We start from the raw sequence: 21,307 nt of genomic DNA, 5'->3' as shown, positions 1-21,307 counted from the left end.
TTTTCACAAGTAGTAACAGTGTTCTGTGTCATTTATTCACTAACTGCTTTTCATACTTGAAGGACTCCGTAATGTGGCCATTGTTGCTCACCTTAGAAAACTGGGTTTGTTTTTCCACCCAGGACTTACCCACTAGGATATGGGGCAGATTATTCTCTAGGGATATGACCACCCATCAAGAACTGGGGTTTCAGTGAGCAGGGTCTTGGGTAACTGATGATTTTAATGTGAATATTCATCAGCTTAGTAAAGAGAATGATCAGAATTTACAGACTGTTGTGAGGATGAAATACCTTTTAAGATCACGGTTATAAAACAGAATAAATAGATGTGATGTTGGTTTCCAAATAAACCATTTTATAAGGCACGACACCACACTGAGAAGTTCAACGTCAGGAAACCACGTATTGCTCTTATGCAAATTGGAACATTATAAATGGTCCATTCTGTTATATCTCTTACCAAGTAAGGGCCACCAGATTAAAGAGGATTTTAAAAAAACATTTGGAAGCGACATAACTAGCTTCCCAAGATATACCATATGCAAAATTAGCCACACGTGCCTCCTAACAGTTAGAACCTGGCATATCAAGTTAGAAGCAGGTCAGAAGTTACCCACTGTCTCTCTGTGCTCCTGCAAAACTTCTGTTCTCTTGGTCTGGGAATTGGTGACGTGATCCTCCCCAAAGGTGGAAATCTAGGTCCTACGACCTCACAAAGTTCCTTCAGCTCTCCAGTGCTCTGTTTCTGTATGAACTCCGCCTTTTTCCATGCTGTTCTCTTCATGCCTCTTAGAGTTTCTGGGAAAATAATTGGAAAATAAAAGCCAGTCACCAGTTACACGTTCTCTTTTCCATTGTTCTGCTAGAACAGCCCTTGCAGGATAGATTCCTTAGATTCTAAGAACCTCGGTGTAAAACTCCCCGACTCTGACTCCGTTCTAAAGTAGTGACAGTGGGTGAAGCCTCACTCAGTCTTGCTTAATCCAGCCCTCTTCTTTAAGGAAGCCCATTTCCTGAAATACAACGGTCATACAGAAAAGTACACAAGTCAGAGATCTACAACTCGATGAATTTTTACAAAACTGAACCCCCTACTTAAGCACCTCTAGATAAAGAAATAGAACGTTATTGGCACTCTGGGCGCTTGGCTGGTCCCCCACCTAGTCATCCTTTACAACAAAATGACCACTGTGCTGTCTCCCATCACCGTAGGTTGGGTTTGCCTGCATTTCAACTTCATAGACATGGAATCCCGTTGCATGTGTTCTTCTGTGTCCCGCTTATCTTGTGCACCGTTCTGCCTGTGAGGCCCAAACTGGTGGTTATAGTAGTTGTTTTTCCACTGTGGTGTATATAATATTCCATTGTATAATTGTATACTATACTGTGGCTTAGTTATCCAGGCTACTGTTGGTGGACATTGGGTTTTTCCAGTTTGGGGCTATTGGGCAGAATGCCGCTGTGTTCGTATTTCTGCCCTGAAGCAAACTTGCTGGGACCTGTGCGTACGATCATTGGCATTAGATGTCGCTAGGTAGTTTTCCAAAGTGATTGTATTAATTTACACTCCCACCAGCAACTACGAAAGTTCAGTTACTCCACACCCTTTTCAATTTCATCCATTTCAGTACATATGTTAATAGTATCTTGGTATGGTTTTCACTTGTCTTTCTTGCTGACTGATGATGTTGACTACCTTTTCATGTGTATGTTGACCATTTGGGTTTGCTTTCTATTTTTTTTTAATTCGGTATTCTGCCTTTTTTCTTACCGATTGGTATGCATTCTTTATTTATATTGGATGCAAGCCCTTTATTAGAAATATATGGCAAATAGATTCTTCCATTATGGCTTGCCTTTTGCTGTCTTAGTTGTGTTTTTCGATAACAAAGTTTTTAATCTTCAGGAAGTCTGATTTATCAGTCTCTTCCTTTACGGTTAGTGCTTTTTGCATCTCTCTAAGAACGCCCTCTACTCCTGGGAAAGTCAGCTTTGCTAGAAGGCAAGGAGAGTTGGGATATCTCAGAAGCCCTCTGGGAGCTCTTACTCTTACCTCCTGCAGACCTGTTGAGAGAGCAGCCGTGTTCCATTTTTTGCCTTTGTGAACTGTTATTTGAGCAGATGGCAGCTCAGGATTTCCAAGTTGTCATAAAAGAAGATGAGGGGCTGTACCATGTCCATGGCTTTTCCAGATCTCAGTGGCCCATGGTGGCATGATGGAATTAGAACCCTATTCCCAGGACACTTGCAATGAGCCTTACAGCTGATTGATGGATCCCGGGATGAGTTGAAAGGGCTCTACAGACTTGGGGTCATGTGTGCATGGAAACATGCCTGGAGTTCCCTTTTTAACCTGTAGCTCTGAGAGGATAGAAAACTGAATATTCTTCCGTCCGTAATGCATATTGTTTTGTATCACAAGCTAGAAATGACTTGCATGGAAATCTGGCCCTGTTAGCTGCACAGCTTCTCAAAGGCACAAGTCTGGTAGTTAGCACTCAATTTTTAAATGGTTCAAAACCCATAACTTCACAGTGTCTTTTTCAGTTATTTTTTTGTGAATAGTGGAGAATTCAGAAGGAAGTCACATTGCTCGAAGAGAGAGGTCATTTCCCGAGTTTTTGTTTTTGTTTTTTTTTTTTAAGATTTTATTTATTTATTTGACAGAGAGAGAGCGAGCGAGAGCAGGAACACAAGCAGGGGGAGTGGGAGAGGGAGGAGCAGGCTTCCGGCTGAGCAGGGAGCCGATGCGGGGCTCGATCCTGGGACTCCGGGATCATGACCTGAGCCGAAGGCAGACGCCTAATGACTGAGCCACCCAGATGCCCCATGTTTTTGTTTTTTTTATGAATTGTTAGGAGGTAAGATGCTGAATTGCATAACTAGCATTGTTTTCCTCGTGGCGTTGGCTATGGGGAAGCTTGGAGCTCAGGTGCGGGGGGAGGATTTCACGGACCCGACTTCTGCGTCTGATCCCACTGCTGATTGCCTCCCGTCTTCATTTCCCCTGACTCTCATTTTTCTCATCAAATTCTAAGGGTTTTTTTGGTCATGCTGCATTTATGTAAAACGTTTTAATTCTGGAAGGATAAGGCATTAAAAAAAATTCTTGAATTAACTTGTTCTTTTTCAGAGTTTTTAAAAAGACCTTCTGAAGTTAACACTGTCCTGCCCGTTGGGCAACCATGGGGGGGCGACTCACTGAATCCCCAGCATTGCTGAGGGACTCAGCAGAGACGGAGCTGAGATTCAGCCTCAGGGCCCAGCCCTGTGCTGTTGGTCTGTAGGAGGGGAGGAGAGATTCCAGTGTTTTCCATCTTTTCAGGCTTCGGAAAGAAGTCTGCTTCCCGCTGGAGACAGATGCGTAAATGGAAGCTTAGAAGAAAGTAGACTCAATGTCATACTAATTTATAAGGAAACCAGTAGTGCTCTTGATGGCTGAGCCAGCTCAAATTTCATGGCTGTGCTCCTTTAGCTTTGTTGTGTGTGTGTGTGTGTGTGTGTGTGCACGCTGGAAAACAGCACTTTGCTTTTATTTGTTGTTGCTGGTTTTAAATAGTGGGATCCATCCATTTCTTCCCGGTGTCCTTGTCCAGAAGATCATCAATGAGAGAATGGCCAGAATTGCACTGGGAATCCTTGGATGCTTAATGAATATTGATTGTGTTGACTTTAAGATTTAAAACTGCTCTGGTTCCCTTTAAGAGAAGTAGCCAAGTCACATCAGGCCTAATGTTTCCCAGAGGAACTTCATGCAGAATATATATTGAGGGCTATTTGCGTGTTCGAAGAGCTGACCACCTGAGGAAGAGGAAGAAAGCATAGTCTCACTTGTGTTCTCTTGAGAAGCTGGAAACAGTTTCTTCTTTAAAACTGTTCCCACTGTTTGAAAATCTTCTGCCTTGTAGAATACCAGGGATACTTTCAAATCTTTGTGCACACAGTTAGCACCAACAGCACACCCTGGGACGGCCGTGGAGGTGTTGGGTCTGACTCCCTCTGCCGCTGTACGCCCCAACCCCCCAGTCCAGCAGAGCCTCCTGTGCCCAGCACCTTGGGCCTGCACGTCTGTTGTAGAGCTCAGTGCCTGTGACTTTGGGCTTTAGTCCTCTGCTTCCTGTCCGTGTGTGGAGAGACCTGTACAAAGGGGACAGGTGAGGGGTGCCTGGGGGGCTCAGTCATTGAGCGTCTGCCTTTGGCTCAGGTCATGATCCCAGGGCCCTGGGATCGAGGCCCGCGTCGGGCTCCCTGCTCTGCGGGAAGTCTGCTTCTCCCTCTCCCACCCCCCCCGCTTGTGTTCCCTCTCTCGCTCTCTCTCTCTCTCTCGGTCAAATAAATAAATAAAATCTTAAAAAGGGGGGGACAGGTGAAATGTCAGGCTCTTGTCTGTCTTCTTGGGAATGAACTTTTAGTCATCCCTGAGAAGCCTATTAAAAACACACTCACCCATATATTGTGCCTTTAATATTCTCCTGGTTGTTAAAAATTACCTCAGTAATCCACGCTTATTATTAGAACATGTCAAACCCTTCAGAGGAATGGAAAGTAAAATTTAGTCTCTCCCTTCCTGCCTTCCATTCCACCTCCAACCTCCGTGTAACCAGGGCTGACATCTGATGTGTGTCTCTCTGTTTTTTTCTAAATACACATACAAGGTTGGCAGGTGAGGGCAGGTTCAGGGCGGTAGTACTTGTTTATTTAAAAAGCAGAGTTGTATTAAACAGACTGTTCTGTTACTTTGGTTTTCTCCCCACGTAGTAGCTTATTCTGGACATCTTTCCACAGGAAAATGCATGTTAGTTGAGGGGGAAGAACAGGAAAGCATCTGACCCCGGGAAGAGTGCTGCTACCTTAGGGGGACAAGATAGGGCGAGAAAAGACCGGGAAGGACAGTCCGTCCTGGGGGAGCCACAGCAGCCGCCCTTTTAAATGCGCTTGTGGCAAAGTGCACACTCGGGTCCCACTTTCAGGGCCCTGGTGTAACCACTGTCGGGGAGGGTGTGCGACTGGGTCTCACTTTAGCCGCTGCAGAGCCTGTGCTATGAGATTCAGTGATCAGAGGGCAGCTTGCTGCACACTTCAGTGAGTTAGGCCCCTCCAAGGGTTAAAGGGTGTTTCTTCCTCACTGCTCCTGTTTCCCAGTCTGGCAGTAGGGGTTTGGGGCTGAATGTTGTTGCCACTTTTGCCTCTCTGTGTTACTTCGTGTCAAATTTATTCAGGGTCTGAGGTTCCTTACTGCAAGTCCGAGGTGGACTTTTCGAAGACTGCGTCCTGAGCTAGCGTGTGCGTCCTCTGCCTGGTGCCTGGTGCCCCAGGGGCCCTGGCTGCTCTCCCAGCCCATTTGGAGGAAGGAACTCAGCCTGACTTTTATGGCAGCAAAGCGCAATTGCCCGGGCTGCTTAGCTCCCTCAGTTCAGACAGGCTGCTAATGAGTGCAAGGTCATGGTCGCATCCCTGTTGGCAGAGAGCTGAGGACAGTCTTCTGCATTTTGTCACAGATTTTTGTTTTTGTAGCGTGAGCCAACAAATCCATGTCTTCTCCCCTTAGACTCCCCATCTTATGGGGTGGGGGAGAGGAGGAAGTCCCCTTGTTTTACAAGGGAAATGTGAAGTTCAGTATTTGAAGTACCTTACAATCTTTCCTTGGAAAGCACTCTGTAGAAACACATTATCTCTAATGGTTCCAAACACGTGTCGTGGAGGAACTGTCAGCCCTGATGGATGTGTTTTTCTTCCCGACCCCTCTTTTTAGAACCCACACGGCGGTTAAAATAGCTCCAAGATACAGCGCGCCTGTAATCCACGTCCTGGACGCATCTAAGAGCGTGGTGGTGGTAAGTGTGGGGCCTTGCGTTCCTTCAGATATGTTGTAAGGAGAAGAGAAGATGCAGAGTTCAGGGTATTTCCCAAGATCTTCTTTTATTTTTGTCCAAGTCTACTAAAAAAAAATGTGGAAGAAGAGCCTACAGCTTGTCACAGTGTCAACTGCGGGGGTCTGCATTGCTGGAAGGGGGGGCCAGGTGACATGTCCTGTGCTTTTGAAGACCGCGTCCTGAGCTAGCAGCGGAACGCTGGTCTGAGCAACAGAGACATGGTACCAAGAGACTCGTGACCTTGACACCAACCCAGAGGGAGAGAGGTTTCAGCCATTTACATGCATTTACAAATATGAATATATACTGTCTTAACTCCACACCAGAGCTAAAAGGAATGTGGAATTTTAAAAAATGACCTATGTCCAGATAAAAAGACCCTTAACCCGGAATGGGCCAGTTGACCCTACCCAAAGAGAGAAAAACATTCTGTAGATGTTCAAAACCCAGAATAATAGATGCTTTTTCTCAGTAAATGTAATAAACAACATACCTGAGTGTGTTTTTATGCTTCTCTCCATCAGTGAAGCCCAGTATCCTCTCTTGTTGTTACGTGTTTCATTTGTTTCATTGTATAATAGGAAATAATAGCTGGAGAGAATCTGAGGGACCGTGTGGTCCCGTGGTTTCCAGGTTTGTTTTAGCCACAGAAACCTTGTCTGCAAGTACAGCACGGTATGGATAAGAGCAGCCTCTTCCATCCTTCATCCCGCACCTAGTTCTCGAAAGAGCACAATTTTAAAAACCGCTAATGTAGTGCAGCCTTCTGATTTGTGGGCGAGCAGAGTTACCGAGGGGCTCTGATGATTCGTGAGACTGCCCAGTGACATCACGCGGCCTGAACTCAGGTGACCACATGTCCTAAGCCATTTTCCAAAGGCATCCTTCCAGATCTGTGAATTCATTTATATTGAAGTTGAACAATAATGACTAACATTACTGGAAATTGATAGGGTGCCAGACACTGTGCTAAGTGCTTTCCGTGGATTTTTTTTTTTTAAACCCCCATGAAGCAGATACTTTCATTATCCCCATTTGAGAGATGAGGACACAGGAATGGAGAGGTTAGTACCCCTCTTGAAGCCACATGTCCATCAAGCGGCAGGTGTGGGGTGTGAAGGCAGGTGGTCTTAACTCCATGCCTCGTTAAACTTGCTTCCATTAATATTTAAATGATCCTCCTTTATTCAAAAGGATACAATTAAATCAGACTGGAATCATAAAGTTGCAGTTTTTTATTTGCCATTGATGTAGACTAATGTGTAAACAAACTACATTTCTACAATTTCAGAACAGTTTTTTGTATCTTATATTTGGATTGTGCTTCATATATCCAGCTTATATCGAGTTCATGATTGAGTAACCATTGGGCCTGTTTTTAAGGCTTGTTGCTATTTTCAAATGCTAATGAATGACTGAACATTTCCCATTTGGAGACCAGGCTGTTGGCCCTCTTTAAGTCCATGGTGGTAGCGTTGCCCCCACAGGTAGGGGGATGACTCTGGGTGGGAAGGAACTGGCCTCTGGATTCTATTTTGAGGGCACTCCATCACCGTCTTGAAGAGTAATGCAGCAGGGGCTGAGCCGAAAGCCCGAAGATGAGGCGTGGGTACTGGTGCTCTTGCCGGTCGTTCCGGCTGGACAGCCGGCAGTGGTTAGCTCTTCTCAGATACAAAGAGATGGCCCCCTTCTGAAATTACTCAGACATAAGTGCGATGATAAGTCATTTGGGTCATTGCTGGTGACACTTCTCAGGAGTCAGTGGTACAATTCATTTAGGCTGATTGTCAGTTCAGAGTCTTTTGATCCTACCCCAGTGAGCGTGGCCCAGGCCCGTGCTCTGGACCACTGGCTCCAATATCTGAAAGATTCCGAAATGTGGCAACTATGGGATCATTGGAGCTTTAGACCTCAGGATGCCCCTGCTGTCTTTCCTTTCTTTTTAAATAAAAAACGAGGTGCCAATATTTAGTTCTTTCTAAATTATAAACTGTATTTTCAACTTCTCCCCTCTCACTGTGCTATTGCTGTTATGAAAAATGAAGAATAAAAGAATAAAACACGTGTGAATGGTTGGCCTGAAAACCCACGACGAGCTCTGATTTGTGGTGGAAAGATCACAAAGATAAGCCCGTATAATGGGCCATGAGCAAGTCAGACTGGGCAGGGAGGGGCTTGTCACTCTGGCTCTGGGAGCTGGGGCCCCCAGGGTATGGACAGTGCCAGCAAACTGGTGTGCCCTGTCTACCCGATGGGAGCCATGTCAGAGTCCTGTTAAAAGTCCTTTGGATGTTTAGAAAAATCAGGATTTTGCTTTTTCAGGTCTAAAATCTCACAGAATGCAGAATTTTAAACAATATTTCAAACAATATTTAAAATCACTGATTCCATGTGCATTGGCGGGCTCAACAGCAGGCATCCCCTTCCTGTCTCCATTTAGCTCTGCTGGCTTAAGCGAGGACCCCATTGAGTTAAGGTGGATGAAAGGCTGGGAGGTACTTTGTGGTGTGAATACCATTCAGGAGTCTATTGTCAGGCTTGTCACAGTGGTCTTTTCTGATTAGTTTCCTTAAAGTGATTTGGCTTTATACTAACTCTTAGGGGATTGGATTGCTGTTAGAGATACTTAGAAAATTCATGTAGAATTAAAGGCATTTCAAGCCGGTGGGCACCTCAGCCATCGTCCAGCCTAACTTGGTCAGTTTCACATAATGATACTGACCTTCCAGGCCCTTGTGTTGGAAGATCCAGTTGGAGGCTGAGAGATGAGATGGGGCAGCGCAGGGTTTTGAGCTGATGGTGATCAGCAGCCATTTCCTCTTTCTGGATAATTGTATTTTGAGCTTTGGTGGTGGCTATTCTCCCATTACCTTGATAATCCCAGTCATAAACAATATTTAGCTGATCCTAGTTTTAGAATTGACTAAGTCGCCTCACATTTCTCAGATGATGGGTTTCCTTTCTTTCCTTAGCACAAGCTTGTAGTTGACCATGAAGATCAGCCTCATTCCTTCAGCAGACATTTAGTGAGGAGACACCTTGTACGTGCCAGGTACAGAGCTAGAAACCGGGGACACGAAGGCAGTTAAGGTGCAGTCCTGCCCTCCAAGGGCTTGTCCTCTAGTGAGCCAAGTGGATACACAGATACTAAAAGCCTGTGGGAAGTGCAGTGAGGGAGAGAGGCACCGAGTACCTTTGAAACATAGAAGATTGGTACCTGACCAATGTGTTGTGTGGGTCCCTGGGACCACCCTCAGTTTCAGTGATTTGCTAGAAGGACTCAAAGAACTCAGAAATACCGTTATACTCACAATCACGCTGTATTGCAGTGAAAGAATACAGATTAAAATCAGCAGAGGCAAAAGATACAAAAGGTGGAATCCAAGAAAGGGCAGGCACCAGCTTCCAGGTGTCCTCCCCCGTGGAGTCCTACGGACAGTGCTTAATCCTTCCGAGAGTGAGGCGGGACACCACGGGCAGCGCATTGCTGACCAGGGAAGCTCAGCCAAGCCTTGGTATCCAGGACTTCTCCTGGGAGTCAGTCCTGTAGGAATGGAATGCTTTAAGCACCTGACTCGCCTTAGTTACTCCAGAGTCAGACAGATACAACATAAGTCAGGTCTTCCCAAAATCACATTGTTAGCGTAAACTATGCAGGGTGGCCCAGGGCTCCAGGTGGACGAAGACTCTTATCAGGCAGGATATCGCAAGGGCTTAGAGCTTATCTCTCAGGATCCATCAAGAGCCAGGCGTTTCTCTGGAATGTGTGAGAGTTGGACATCCTAGGTCTACTGAGGTAGCCCTCGGCTGCACGCCCCGGCAGGAATTAGTGAAGCTGGCGAAGGGAGAGGGAATGACGTGAACGAGGGAAAGCTCCCTGAAGGAGGTGTCACCAGAACTGACCAGTGTTGCTCCTGTTTTGTTTGTCTCCTTTTGCTCCTCTGTGGTTCTTGAATTTCGATCTTGCATGTTCAGTGCTCGCAACTATTAGATGAGAATCTAAAGGATGAATATTTTGAGGAGATCATGGAAGAATATGAAGATATTAGACAGGACCACTATGAGTCTCTCAAGGTAAGTGACAAAAACAGGTCACTGATGGTTGGGCATTAAAACGATCCTGCATTTTTTAATGTGACTTTATTGTTTTATGGAGCGCAAAAGTTTAGGATCATTTTAGAGAAGCCCTGTTTTCTAGTTCAAATCGGAATTCTCTGGTGTCTGAGTTCCCAGTAATTTGGGGTTATACTAAAATTAATTTCATTTATTCCACCAAACATTTATTGGGTACACAGTAGGTGTTAGGTGCTGTGCCTGAGAGCAGAGATATGAGAACGAATGAAACATATCCAGCAGGAGAACAAGAACTGAAACGGTGTGTGGACATGATTCCCCCGGATCCTTCTTCTTGAAATAATGGAAGAAAATGAAGACATCAGACAGGACCATTGCAGCCTCTCTCCCTACTGCCTAGCGCAGGCTGCAGAGCGGTGTTAAAGGAACTGTCCCTCTCTACGTAAGCTTCAGGGAATCCTTGGGCAGCAGACGTAATCACTCGTTAGAAGTCACCGGGATATTTCTTCCCGGTTCATCTGCCTGTTGGACCTTGTCCGTGGTGGGGGGCACTTTGGGGGTGGTTAGGCGAGCAAAAGGAGACAACAAATGGCATGAAGAGAACAGGTGTTTCTGAGGTGTTGACTAGCCCAAGATTCTGTGGTTGGCTTTCCGCCTCTCCTCAGGTCTGCCCACAGTTGACAGTTTCCTAGCTCTGCCTTCTGGTCCTAGGGCCGGTCGACGGCAGGCCGGTTAGCCCTGGCCTCGGATGTTCTAAAAGGGCAGGCGGGATGCCGCTCCATTGCCGGGCTTACTGCAGTGTTGAGGGATCTACATATCAACATTTAATGGGTATTTACCGAATCTTTACTCTCTATTGTTCTGGTGCTAACATGGAGCCATATTGGGTGGAAAAGGAAGAGCTTCTTATGATATGAATTTTCATTAATAAAAGCATTTGTGTTTGTTTTGTTTTGTTTTGTTTTTACACAAGTCATGTACTAGCTTTGGGGACATACTTCCATAGTAGCAGCTGGAGAGAGAAGCGTCTCCGACTAAAATAACTTTTCTTTTGTTCATAGGAGAGAAGATACTTAACCTTAAGTCAAGCTAGAAAAAATGGTTTCCGTATTGACTGGCTGTCGGAGCCCCCTCCAGGTCTGTCTGGCTGTCGGTTAGAGAAAGGCTGCGTGTGATAGTGAGGGCTGGAGAGGTGTTTGCACGTACTTGGCTACAGAATCAAATGTGCAGCTAGAGACTCTTACTTGTGTCTAATAATAGTGATGAAGCACAGTGATGATTTAAAAGAAAAGGAAATAGGTACCATTTACGGAGGACCAGACTGACCGCACTCTGTAGTGAATGTGCTGTTGTCCCCACTCACATGTGAAGACCCTGAGTTTCGGGTGAGAACACGAAAGGTTACTGGGATTCTCTCTCTGGTCTGTCTTCTGACCCCACACTCTTTCCTCTGTGTGGGGCTCGAGGGGCCCCCCGCAACTTGACATAAGTTCTAGAGACCTGCCTGGGTGGCCTGGGTCGCGGGGCAGTCCCAAGTGTAGACATGGAGTGCTTGAGATCGAAGATGCCCTCACCCTGAACAGACCTTTAGAACATTCCAGCAAAGCAAGAGCTCCTATTTCCTGTGCACTCTTTCCCGTTCTCTCTCTGAATGCTTCCTTCTATTTCTTTTGTTTTTTCTTTTTTTTCCTTTCTTATTTCCAGCCATCTCTCTTGCCTTATGGAGTTGTTCATGAGGGAATAAAATATGGAAGATGTTTTGGCACGCTTAGAAGGGCATGAGGTACAAATGCAGAACTGAGACCGGGTGAACAGGGGTTGTATTACTTGAATCCGTATTTCCAAGGTAATGCCTCAAATCCACTCTCCTGGCTCACAACATCAGTGTTACGCATATGATCGGCAGAGTGGAGAGCATTAAATTGGAAATGTAGGTGCACTTGGTTCTACTTTCAGTCCTGCTGAGTTCAGTGTGGGTGAGTGGGAGGAATGCCACACTGGGAGTCAGGAGGTCGGGTTCTACTCCCAGTTTGGCTCCTCGCTCCGAATCACTGAACGACCTTGAGCGTCTCATTTCCATGGTTGACAGTTTCTAATGTGTAAAAAGGAGTTACCCTATGGAAGATTGTGAGGATAAAAGAAGATCAGCTTTTGAAAAATGTAAATCACTGGATAGTCCAACTACTATTTTCCCTTTACCTTTCACTATGAAATTAGAAAAACATCACAGGGAAAGTCCCATTTTAGCCCAAATATCCAGCACGATTCAGCAGAGACAGTCCTCTGAAGGCAGCAGTGGGGATACTTTTCGAATAGCCCTCTGTCCCCAGGGTGGGGCTGCTGTGGGGCTCTGCACCTGTTACTTCAGAAGGGCAGAGGCCCTGAGGTATAGCCCACAGAGATGTTTCTGAGGACAACCCAGTCTTCCAGTAGTCGCAGGAAGTCACTAAAGGGAAAAAGAGGAGCTCTTCTCTCAAGGTCCTTGGTGGTAAAATTCCAGAATAGCATCCTTCAGTGACTACAAGGCAAGAGGGAGCTTTCATCCAGAGGAAATCTAGTTTCTTCTTAACGGTCAAACACATCAACACAATTTAATGTTATGAAGAAGAGATTGTTCTGAATAGTAAAAAGATGACCAGCAACAAATGAGATAGAGCTACTGTGAGCATGTATGAAAAGATAGAGATTTCCGGGCAGAAGTAAGAAGCAGTGCCTACTCTCCCCGTACTTTTCTCCCTCTCACGTCTACCTCTGACTATCTGGTGACACAAAAATACTCCGGAGGCTCCGGTGTTACCCCACAGCACCTGAGATGAGTAGGAGAGCGTAAGTTCTCTGATCCCTATTTACAGAGCAGGGAACTGAGGACACGGAGGCCAGGAAGCTGGTGGGGTGGTCGTGGCATCTGACCCTGGCCTGATCCTGCCCCAGGCTTGGGTAGACAGGGTGCAGTAATGTCACTCCTGGTGTCCCAGAGGGCCCCGTGGCACCATCTGTCTCCAGATTCTTTGTCATTAATTCACTTATGATCTATTTTAGACTCGCAGGGAGGTGTAAAGAACAATATGTTGAACACCCATATATACCTGCTATATATATATTAGGTACATAAGACCTAAGAAATAACCCATTTTTTGACTTGATTATTTGTTTTTTGGGTGTTGAGTTTGAGAAATTCTATATAGATCTTGGATACCAGCCCTTAGGTACATAAGACCTAAGAAATAACCTGTAGGGGCACCCGGGTGGCTCAGTTGGTTAAGCGTCTGCCTTCGGCTCAGGTCATGATGCCAGGGTCCTGGGATCGGGTCTCGTGTTGGGCTCCCTACTTAGTGGGGAGCCTGCTTTTCCCTCTTCCTCTGCCTGCCGCCCCCCTGCTTGTGCTCTCTCTCTCTCTCTGACAAATAAAATCTTTAAGAAAACAAAAAAGAACCTGGTGCCCATTTAAAAAAAAACAAAAACAAAGCAGAACATACATAGTGGAAGTCACCCTAGCGCCCCTCCCTCCCCTGCAGGATCCTGAATTTGATGCCTTCTTTCCGTGCATTTCCTTATGTTTTGCCTGCGTACGTATATAGCAGTGGGCAGTAGAGATGATTGATTCAGGTTTCTAACGTTTTTCTAAGTGGCTTCCTGCGTGTGCCTTTCTACAGTGGCATTTATTGTAGTATTGTCTTCATTTGTGCAAGTGAAGAGAAACCCAAGTCTCTTCTCTTGGACCGAAGGGCTGAGGGAAGAATTTCCAAGGACAGTCAGCCCCTTGGGAAGAGTGATTTGATTTAAATTCGCTGCGGAGTTACTCCTTCTCCGTGATCATTTAAAGTTCCACTCTTTGTAAAACAAGTCCAACAGGCAACAGGAGGGAGGGAGAGGGGGAGCCCCAGAGCAGGGAAGAGCCTGCCAGGAGTGTCTGGTGCAGGCAGCTCAGCCCCAGGCCCCGGCATTGGCCTTGACATAGGGGCTTCTTTTTACAGTGAAGCCCACGTTTCTTGGGACTCGGGTCTTCGAAGACTATGACCTGAGGAAGCTGGTGGCCTACATCGACTGGAAGCCCTTCTTCGATGTCTGGCAGCTCCGGGGCAAGTACCCGAATCGAAGCTTTCCCAAGATATTTAAGGACAAAACTGTAGGTTAGTTCAGTACGCCCTTCTTCCTTTCTACTCTGCTATTCGAGACGTAGTGTCTGGACTTTGAAGAGGAGAAAGGGTGGTGAGCAGAGGGTTTGGATTCTGCCAGATAGTTTATTGCTATAATCGTTCACCTATTCAGCTCTTCTGTGGTTTTTAAACTGCTAGATCGGTCCTTATTTATGGGATAATTGGGTATTTTGTTGGTCTGTTCTTTGATAAATGCTTATCGACGTCAGTTACGAGGCAGGCTCTGTGGCGGGTGCTGGGGATGAACAGAAGGTAACAGGGGTAACCCCTGCCCTCCAGTGCAGGGCTCACAGCTGGTGCGGCCACCAACGATGGGCAGTTCCTGCGCGGCCCTCCAAGCTCCTGCCTCGGGGCTGAGTCCAAGGCGTTTGTGAACACACAATAACGAGACAGACCTGGGGGAGGTGGTATGTGAAGTACTTTTTGAAGATGAAATGGGAGGGACTGGGATTGGGGATATGAGATGTTCCTGGAGAAAAGGATGTCCCCAGCAGAGGAGACAGGATGGGAAGGCACAGTCACATGTGCCCACTGGGGGAAATGCCAGGAGCCCATTGTGCCGGGATCACTGGTGGGGGGAGGGGGTGAGAAGCTGGAGATGTGGGTGAGCTGGTAAACTGCTGGCCCCACTTTTCAGGCCCAGCCCCACCCCCAGAATCTACCCCCAGAGGCATGGGATCACAATGCCAAGCCTCTAGAGGATTAGGAGAGAGCCAGAGGAGAGCAAGGTGGAGGGGTGTTCTGCTAGGAGGTTGGGGTGAGGGTCAAGGGGAGCCAGGTGCCCATTGTGCAGGGACAACCACCCAAGTGCAGTGCTGGAGCCCCTGCAGAGGGGCTGGGCCCACACTTCCCTCCTCCACCTGGTCCACGGCCCCAGAGGCCACTGTGAGGTCACTGGAGTGATGGGTACACGAGGAAGGTCGGTGATGGAAGGCTCTGGCCGGCTTTGTTTCACTCGCTGTCTGAGACTGCGTTGGGGAGCCCCAGATTGGGCTCTCTCTGCCTCTTACTGAACAGAGGCATTTAGGGGCACTGCAGTCAGCCCGAACCGCTAACCCTCAGCCACTGACAGGCACCAGTGAAGTATTTGGGGGGATAAAAGGGGGATGGGAGAGGCTGGCTGAGGAGGGGGAGTGGCTTTAAAAAGAAGTATTTTTTGCTGGCTATCACTGGCATTTTTAAGTGAATTCTGACTATGTTTTCCTAATAGGTGAAGAGGCCAAAAAGGTCTATGACGATGCCCAGGACATGCTGGAAGTGCTGATCAGTGAGAAGAAGCTCCAAGCCAGGGGCGTGGTGGGGTTCTGGCCGGCGCAGAGCGTGGAAGACGACATCCACCTGTACGCGGAGGATGCAGCGCCACAGGCCGCGGAGCCCATAGCCACCTTCCACGGGCTAAGGCAGCAGGTATGGGGAACCACGGTGCTAAAAAAAAAAATCATAAATAGGAATTAAGCAAGCCTGAGCTGTGTATACATGATACACCTCACCCCAAATGACCACTCATAGGCCCAGGGCCAAGGCATTCGGGAGGACAGTGGACAGAAGGAGCCGGTGTGGGTTGAGAGGCTGGCCCCTTGGCACCAGCAGGAGAGGGGTGTTGGATGTGGTGTTGGACAGGCTGCCGGGACACACTGTTGCTGCCTCGGTGGTCACACACAGACGGACGTTTCCTTGATCAAAAACATCGGTTTGCATGCATGCATATTATTAAAACAGGCCGGTGGCTCCCTTTCTCAAGGGGAAGACAGGCGGAAGCACACATTTGCTGAATGTCTGTGATGTGCCAGGTGCTTAGTCGGGTGCTGGATGGACCGTCTTAATTCATTTCCACGCCGCCTTGTAGACAGTTTATGTTTCCATTCTACAGGGGGAGGGGGATGAGGGCCGATGGAGATGGTGCTAAGTCCACAGCTTTAGAGGGGCGAGCCCAGCTCGTCCACACGTGGGGGCTTCCCTCAGTGTGGCAAGAACTGGCATTTCTCAACACGGTTGCCTCTCCTGTGTCCCCACCTGGAAGAATGCAGATACCATGTGCGTGTCCCTGTGGCCGTGATGAAAGTTGTCCTCATCCAGAGTTGGAGCCAGAACTCACCAGAGCCATTAACAGAGGGTTGCAGTAAATCATCCTGCAAAGTTCCACTACCATTGTCAGTCATTCAGAAGCGATAGTATTGCTTTTAATCATAACCACCGCGTAATTCATAATGACAGATAGTTTCACCGTAACAGCATCTGAAGGGATTCTTTTTTTTTTTTTTTTTTAAGATTTTATTTTTATTTAGTAGGTAGAGAGAGGAAGCACAAGCAGGGGGAGTGGCAGGCAGAGGGAGAAGCAGGCTCCTCGCTGAGCAGGCAGCCTGATGTGGGACTCGATCCCAGGACCCTGAGATCATGACCTGAGCCGAAGGCAGACGCTTAACCAACTGAGCCACCCAGGCGTCCTGAAGGGATTCTTAAACTTGGGCCACTGATACCGTAATAAGATCGGGGAGGGCAGCTACATCACTCCTGTCTGCACCCAGGCTCCGACACCACAGAACAGGAGGCCGCCGGTTGTAATGTTATGTATGGTCCCACCCCTCCTCACTAGCCAACTGGTGACTTTTCTTCTGCAGGTGTAATTCGGGTCACAAACCTCTGCCCTAGCCCTGTTTACGTCCAACACCATTCGTGACCGGGCAGGCTATGGCAGACCGTGTTATGGCATTTAACAGCAGGACTTCTCGATGTGCACGTATGACGCATTCAGATAGCTCTTGCTGAGGAGGTGCTCTCTTCCAGTGCTCCGGAAGATGATTCTGGCTACAGCCACTTACTGCTGTGGGAGGCTTCTGTCTCAGACTGTAGTGGCCGTCTCTTCTGCACTGTGAAGGGGCTCTGTGACCTGTCTCTGCTTGTGGTGCTGGGAAGCTCTATGTCTGCCTCTGGCTTTTGTTAGTGAAGAATGGTTGATGGACACAGTACATCATTTGATAATGGCCCCCGCATCATGGTCCCTGCGCTCTGTGACATTTCTGCGGGCCATTACCAAACACCTTCTGGCCATTTAACCATTTTCTGCCCAGTGTTGGTTAGGCTGTGCTTGTTTCCAGATCCGGCAAGCAAATAATAGCTCTGAAGCCTCTGGCTTGCTGCTCACCGATTAATTGATCAGTCTTACGTGCCGTACAGCGGTCAAGAGCGTGGGTTGTGGTATCAGACCCCCGGACCTAGCACCGTCTGACACTGGGCTTGCTGATCAAGCTCTGTCTGCCTCAGGTTTCCTGTCTGTGAAATGGGGCTGATGGTATCACTTCCTTACGTCACACGGTCGTTGACAGGCGTGACATTAGCGAGTTCCTGTACAGCAGCAAGAGTAGCGCCTGATGTACAGCGAGCACTCGGTGAACAGTAGTTACTAGCTCTTTATCTTCTCGGCAAGTGTTTGTTGATTGTGAGATATGTATACGACCTTATTTGTCTGCTTGGTGGCAGGGGGGAGTCCATCACCATTTGGGCATGAGAAATGGGCAAGGGCGGGCACCTGGCCTTGAGGAGAGACTCCCGAAGCTGGGCTGCTGAATTCTGGGTTTGGTGTCAGGCCGGCCCAGGGGCGGCCTCGCGGTCTCCTGAGCCACCACTGTGGCGGGCAGCACGGGGCCCTGGGCTGCTGACCAGAGGTTTGCTGAACTGCATCTGTTGATGCTAAGTAGAGGCTTAGGCATTTGTGGATCCCTTTTGGATGTAACTTCTGGATTTAATGTTGATTTTGAATTGAAAACACTTTTGGGGGAAATTTGTTTTATATGAATGTTTAGGGTTCCAGTTCCCAGCACAGTGCCTGGAGGCATGCAATAAATGTGGGAAGGAGCAAATTCAGTGGTTTCTTGACTGTCTGTCATGTCATGTCATGTATTTTTTTAGAATCTTCTTTCACTTGTTGATTCCACAAATATTTATCAAATACTCGCTACGTATCAGGCCCTCTTCTAAGTACTGGGGATGTAACAGGGAACAAAACGGGCATCGCTGTGTGAAGCTTAGATCCGTCTGAAGAGACGAGATTGCTGTCTGTTGCGCGTCGCTCCCACATCTGTGCTGACAGTCTGTCTGTCCGTCTGTTGGGTTTGAAGGCCGAGAAGGACCCTGCCAGCGCGGACCCGTACCAGTGCCTCTCGGACTTCATTGCTCCGCTGCATTCCGGCGTCCGCGACTACCTGGGTCTGTTTGCCGTCGCCTGCTTCGGGGTGGAGGAGCTGAGCAAGGCCTATGAGCAGGAGTGTGACGACTATAGCAGCATCATGGTCAAGGCTCTGGGAGACCGGCTGGCTGAGGTAGAGCGGCGGCGCTGGGGACAGACTGGGTGGGGAGCGCGTGACGGTGCCAGGTGTGAAGCAGCCCTTAGCATCCATGTCCTGCCGTTTTGTTTTCACCGAGTCAGATGAGGCTGGCCTTAGCATCACATGCAATTTTAAAAAATCAGCTCTTCTCGAATTGCTCTCATACATCATCTTTTGGGCAAAGGAATGCCTCCAGCAATGCCGTAGTTTGTAGCCGTCCTTAGAACCGCGACCTCTTTGCTGTAGTTCTGATGTCTCTCTTTGCTTGTTGTGTGACGTTTTCCTGAGGAGCCTGAAAAATTCAGGACAAATTTCTACGCCAGGACTCCTTGTTCTCGTGTTGCGATCCTCTGTAGATTCATCTTCCTGTACGTGGCCGGGGTCCCCTCTGCTTCCCCTGAGGCTGGCAGGGGAGGAACTGGCAGCTGTAGTGGTCCCCGCTTCTCCTTGTGGCCACTGTCAGGGAAGCGTTTCAGTTCAAGGCCCTCGAATCCTCAGATCACTGAAGAGGATACGTCAGAGCCCAGGCTGAGGCCAAAACTGGGCAGAGAGCAGCTGATGAAGCGACAAGCGAGCTGAGAATGCAGTCGGCCCCTCTTGCCCAGTTCCTCCCGCCTGTGGTGCAGGCAAGGGCGGGGGTTGCCCCGGTCGGCTTTGATGGGGGGGGCGGGGCGGGGGGCGCCGGTGCAGGGGGCTCCTGCCTCTGCCCACACGCACGCCTTGCTCCCCGCTGCAGGCCTTTGCGGAGGAGCTCCACGAGCGGGTCCGCAGGGAGTTGTGGGCCTACTGCAGGTGCGAAGAGCTGGACGTCGCCGACCTGCGGCGGCTGCGCTACGAGGGCATCCGGCCGGCGCCCGGCTACCCCAGCCAGCCTGACCACAGCGAGAAGCTCACCATGTGGAAGCTCGCCGACGTGGAGCGGTGCACGGGTGCGTGCGGGGAGCGGGGGGCGCCCTCCTTCCCCGTGCGGGTCACGGGCCTGCTCCGGTCACACACAGCAGTGCACACGTGGCCACCCGTGTCAACACGTGGGAACGCTCGGAATGAACCCCCCCCCTTCCTCCCATCTAGCTCTTGATCCCACTGTTTTACAACTACATTACTGAATAGTCGTCTCACACCCCTCGCTTTTAGATGGATCAATTCCCATTACTTTCTCTTAGGCTGTAACGGATGAGAATTTAGCTTATCATAGTGCCCGCCCATCTCCCGCCCTGATTTCCTGCTACAGGGCTCTCACTGCTTCTAATCTCACCATTAGCGACCTTCAAAGCCTTCAGTGACGTAGTTCCCGTCAGCTCCTCCTCCTCTGGACGCTGCCCCTGCCCCTCAGCTTTTCCCCTTTATTAACACAACTAACCGTGTCAGTGGAATTAATCAGAAGCGTGCCGTCAGTGCCGATCAGGTGAAAGGGACTTGGGTTCAGGTGAGGGACTGAGGCTTTTGGACACTGGCAGGAATGGCGTGGACTCCCGGAACCGTAAGATATAGGTTCGAGTCCTTCCCTGCCGTGAGCTACCTAGTGATCTCCGGCAAAGTGTTGAAGCTTTGTGCTGCTCTGTTCCTTGTCCATAAGATGAGAGGCTTAGACGGGACAGCCCGGTGCTCCCTCTGTGTCCTGTGGGCTAGTTCTCAGGGCCCGACTGTTGTCATCCCAAGGGGCAGGAGCCTGGGAGTCCAGATGGTGCCTTTCTCCCAGGGCTGGCACTCCTTCTCTGAGAGGCCCGGGTTTAGGACCAAGTGGAGGCCTCTGTCCCTGAGATTGGAGGAATGGCGGGGGGTGGGGGGGTACAGACGGTCTTTTCAAGGTCTGTCCCCCTGGGTTAGAGGAGATCGGCCTGAATTTCATGCTGTGTCATGTGTCCACTTAGAAGGCATGAGCTCACTTTCATTCACCTGTTCCTTCTTAAACAAGAGCTTATTGGGTGCTGCCAACCGCCAGGCCCTATGCTAGGCACTGGAGAAATCAGCATTTTCTCCCCTCCCCCATCCCCCGCCCCTGTGTTGCTCTCTGCAGGCATTAGGTTAACGGAATCCCTAGCAATGGCACCTGCTTCAGCAGTATCCGGCCTTTACTTCTCCAATTTGAAGTCCAAATACTTTGCAGTGGGGAAAATTTCCAAGGATCAGGTAAGTTAGCCGTTTCTTTGTGTATGGCTTCCCTAGATGCCTGTCTTGTCTTAAATGGAACTGAAGAACCTGTTTTATTTTACATGTGAATGAGAATAAAAAGGGAGGGAAAGCGTGACGAAATTTACCCCCAGTTAATGTCTTAATTTGATATCAGCTTGTTACCCCGATGCTCACCCTCCCATTTGCACACCTATACCCCCAACACTCACACACTCTAGCCAGCATCTTGGCACCGGAAACTTACTGCATGTTGTTTTCTGCCCAGAGGATAAGGCGACTTGGTGAACAGATAAATATCCATCTCTATCTAACTCAGTAGATTGCTATTATGACAAGAAATGGAAGGCATTTCAGGTTTCCTAGCAAATCCTGTGGGAACCTCACTTCAGAAAGTCTTTATCATTTTGGTTTGATATGCCGCTTCTAATCTTTTGCAGATTGAGGATTATGCTCTTCGGAAGAACATGTCTGTGGCTGAGGTTGAGAAATGGCTGGGACCCATTTTGGGATACGACACAGAGTAACTTGTTTATTTATTTTTTAAATCCTTTTCTCTGCTTGAGGATCCTCAAGGAAATAGAGTCCAGAGTGCCTTTAAAATGAACAGCAGTAGTAGCAACATAAAAGCCCGCCGCCTCGCTCTGCTCCAGGCTTCAGAAGACTGTTTGGTGGAACCTTGTAGAGGAGCAGGGCCTTCCTGTGTCCTTGGGAAGCAAGCGGCTCCTTTCCGGGGGACCTTGAACGAA

General features: G+C 48.5%; 1 protein-coding gene across 2 annotated transcripts in view; it reads left to right on the top strand.

The window, feature by feature from the left end:
• Positions 1-21,101, top strand: part of MTR (5-methyltetrahydrofolate-homocysteine methyltransferase) — a 94,480-nt gene extending 73,379 nt beyond the window's left edge. For both annotated transcript variants that reach the window (XM_021696095.1, XM_021696094.1), the window contains 9 exons: positions 5,755-5,836; positions 9,851-9,949; positions 11,011-11,086; positions 13,924-14,079; positions 15,317-15,513; positions 18,222-18,422; positions 19,165-19,357; positions 20,446-20,558; positions 20,999-21,101. In XM_021696095.1, coding sequence (XP_021551770.1) covers positions 5,755-5,836; positions 9,851-9,949; positions 11,011-11,086; positions 13,924-14,079; positions 15,317-15,513; positions 18,222-18,422; positions 19,165-19,357; positions 20,446-20,558; positions 20,999-21,085 — 1,204 coding nt within the window. In that variant the 3' untranslated portion in view covers positions 21,086-21,101. The remainder of the gene's footprint in view (positions 1-5,754; positions 5,837-9,850; positions 9,950-11,010; positions 11,087-13,923; positions 14,080-15,316; positions 15,514-18,221; positions 18,423-19,164; positions 19,358-20,445; positions 20,559-20,998) is intronic.
• The last annotated feature ends 206 nt before the right edge of the window (positions 21,102-21,307 follow it).

Source organism: Neomonachus schauinslandi, chromosome 6, assembly GCF_002201575.2.
Source record: "Neomonachus schauinslandi chromosome 6, ASM220157v2, whole genome shotgun sequence".
Taxonomy (NCBI): Eukaryota; Metazoa; Chordata; class Mammalia; order Carnivora; family Phocidae; genus Neomonachus; species Neomonachus schauinslandi.
The sequence above is the reverse complement of the archived record's forward strand: the minus strand, read 5'-3'. Positions and strand labels throughout refer to the sequence as shown.